At 47.3% G+C, this 3,179-nt stretch overlaps 1 protein-coding gene across 1 annotated transcript; it reads left to right on the forward strand.

Annotated features, from left to right (window-relative positions):
- Window positions 368-2,257, forward strand: LOC110433601. Its single transcript, XM_021456074.1, has 2 exons — window positions 368-1,077; window positions 2,194-2,257. Exons 1-2 carry the CDS (start codon window positions 368-370, stop codon window positions 2,255-2,257), a joined length of 774 nt encoding a protein of 257 aa, XP_021311749.1.

Genomic DNA, 3,179 nt, shown 5'->3' on the forward strand with positions numbered 1-3,179 from the left:
CACCTTCCTCTCTGTGCGCTCCTATCTGCTGTTGGAGGAACAGTACGATGTGGAGCACGCGAAGTCTGTTGCCCAGCACGCACTCATGGCCAGCGCAGGCTTTGGAGCCGGCGGATCGAGCACCGGCGGTGCCCCGAACACTAGGTCTTGGCCTGTGGCTACCTCCTCGGGCGATGGGAACTCCAGGGCTTCCCGTTCGACTAGCCGTACGCGCCACGGCAATGGCGCGCTGAACCACGGCGACTACAATCACAGTGGCCGCAGACGCGGGCGTGGTCGTGGTGGACCTCCCGGCCCTAGACCTCCTGCCTGGCAGCCCGGTGAGCCTGGCCCAATCCCCTGGACGGGCATGGTTTAGGCCTGGCAAATGCCTTTCCGTGTTCCTGCGTCGGGCGTTCTCGGACCGCGGCCAGGCACGGAGGCCAACCAGGCGTTCCACACTGCTCCTCTGGCGTTCCACGGCGCTGCTCCACCCAATCTCGGTGCCCAGCCGAACAACGTCTGGAACCACCAGGCCATGCTCGCTGCGCTGGTGAACTCCGGCGTTCCACCATCTAGACCACAGAGCGCCGAATGGTACTTCGACACCGGCGCCTCGTCACACATGTCCTCCAACGCTGGTAACCTCTCTGCTCTTCAGCCAGTTCATACTCCCACACCAATCATCATTGGCAATGGTGACACGCTGCCGGTCACTCACCGCGCGCGTGCCCAAATTGCCACAACCCGAGCACCTCTTTACCTTGATAATATTCTGGTGTCACCATCTCTTGTCAAGAACCTCATATCTGTCCGTTCACTGACTCACGATAATAATGTGTCTATTGAATTTGATCCGTTTGGTTTCTCTGTTAAGGATCTTCCAACGCGGGTGGAGATTCTCCGATGTAACAACAATGGAGAGCTCTATCCATTGGCGTCCTCTTCCCCCCAAGCTCTGGTCACCACTGCACCAACCATGGAGCTGTGGCGCCAGCACTTAGGACATCCCAGGCGTCAAGACTGGAAAATCATTGAACAACGAATCGAGAAACGCCTTAGTGGATGGAAAGGCAAAATGCTCACGTCTGGTGGCAGGTTAGTACTCATAAACTCGGTGCTTTCAAGCCTACCGATGTTTATGATGTCTTTCTTTGAACTACCAAAAGGGGTATTACAAAAGATAGATTGCTTTAGGTCACGTTTTTTTGGCAGAATGACCAACATAAAAAGAAGTACAGACTAGTCAAATGGGACATTTTGTGTCAACCAAGAGACCAGGGAGGGTTGGGTATCCAAAACCTGGAGATTCAAAACAAGTGTTTGCTTAGTAAATGGTTATTTAAATTATTAAATGAAGATGGTCTGTGGCAAGAGTTGTTAAGAAATAAATATATTAAAGATAAGACTTTGGGCAGCTGTCAGAAGAAGCCCATGGACTCGCACTTCTAGAAAAGTCTGATGAAGGTAAAAGATTATTTTCTGGGATTAGGACACTTCACTGTCAAAGATGGTACCCAAACTAGATTTTGGTTTGATACTTGGATGGGAAATAAACCACTTAAGGATAGGTTTCCTGCATTATTTAACATTGTGAGAAGAAAACAAGACTCTATTGCGTCAGTGCTGAGTCTGCCTGATCTGAACATCTCCTTTAGAAAGAATTTGAATGGTAGAAATTTAGAAAACTGACAGCGGATTGTTGCTTCTTTACAACAGGTTAATTTAATGCAGGAACGTGATGTGTTTGTATGGAACCTAAATGCCACAGGTATCTTCACAGTCAAGTCTATGTATGCTGCTTTAATCAACAACGGAGAGCGAGTTTCACAAGATATTTGGCAAACTAAGTTACCAATGAAGATAAAAATCTTTATGTGGTACTTAAAGAGAGGGGTAATCCTAACTAAAGATAATTTAGCTAGGAGGAATTGGCAGGGAGACAAATTGTGTTCTCTATGTCATCTTCCAGAAACAATTCAACATCTTTTTTTTGATTGCTACTATGCCAAATTTTTGTAGCGCGCTATTCATATTCTTTATGGTATTGTTCCGCCCACTAGTATTAATGTTTTGTTTGACTCTTGGTCGAAACAAGGGAATAAAAATTTAAACATGTTGTTATTAACAGCAGCATCAGCCTTACTGTGGGCACTGTGGATATCACGGAATGAGATAGTTTTTGATAAATGCAAACCTAAATCTCTTTTGCAGGTACTCTTCAGAGGAACTCACTGGCTGTGTCAATGGGCGAACTTACAACGGCGTGAAGGCCTAAAGGAGCAGCTCCTTTCAGTAGCAGTTCACCTAGAGATGTCGGCTTTAGCGGTTTTTAGTTCCAATGGTTGGCTTGCACACAGACATGTTGGTTACATTTAGTCAAAACCTTTTCTTATTCCAGTGGTCGTTTGGTCGAGCTGTTTATTCAGCCGGATTTGAGTCAGTTGGTGTTTTAATATTTGGTCTGATTCTATCTACGGATAGATGAAGCCGGATTTTATCCTTTATCTAAAAAAAATCAGTTTTACAAGACTTTGGCCAACCTCGACCTCCAGTTCACCAGATCCCTCAATAACACGTGTGAAGCCTGCCAGCTAGGCAAACACGTTCGGCTGCCATTTTCCCCTTCCAATTTAGTCACATATGTTGCATTTCACATTGTTCACGCCGATGTTTGGACTTCCCCTTTGTCTAGTTTGTCCGGTTTCAAATATTACCTAGTGTTGATTGGTGATTACTCTCACTATGTGTGGACCTTTCCCTTGTGAGCAAAATCTGAAGTCTATAATTGCATTACTGCGTTCCACTCATATGTCCTGACTCAGTTCCAAATGCCACTACTTGCTGTTCAAACTGACAATGGGCGCGAGTTTGACAATGCCGCAATAAGCTCCCACCTAGCTGCTCATGGTGCTGTTCTTCATCTCTCTTGCCCATACACGTCGTCTCAAAATGGCAAGGCAGAGCGCATCATTCGCACCATCAATGACTGCGTTCGCAGCCTCCTATGCCATGCCAACATGCTCGTCACATTTTGGGTTGAGGCCCTTGCTACAGCTACTCACCTCATCAACCGCCGTCCATGTCAGTCGAGCGCCCCCATCACCCTGTTTCAGCAGCTGCTAGGCACCCCACATGAATATCGCCACCTAAGAGTCTTCGACTGTCTCTGCTACCCGAACCAAACCCCCACTGGTGAG

This window comes from Sorghum bicolor, chromosome 3 (assembly GCF_000003195.3).
Source record: "Sorghum bicolor cultivar BTx623 chromosome 3, Sorghum_bicolor_NCBIv3, whole genome shotgun sequence".
NCBI classification, from domain to species: domain Eukaryota; kingdom Viridiplantae; phylum Streptophyta; class Magnoliopsida; order Poales; family Poaceae; genus Sorghum; species Sorghum bicolor.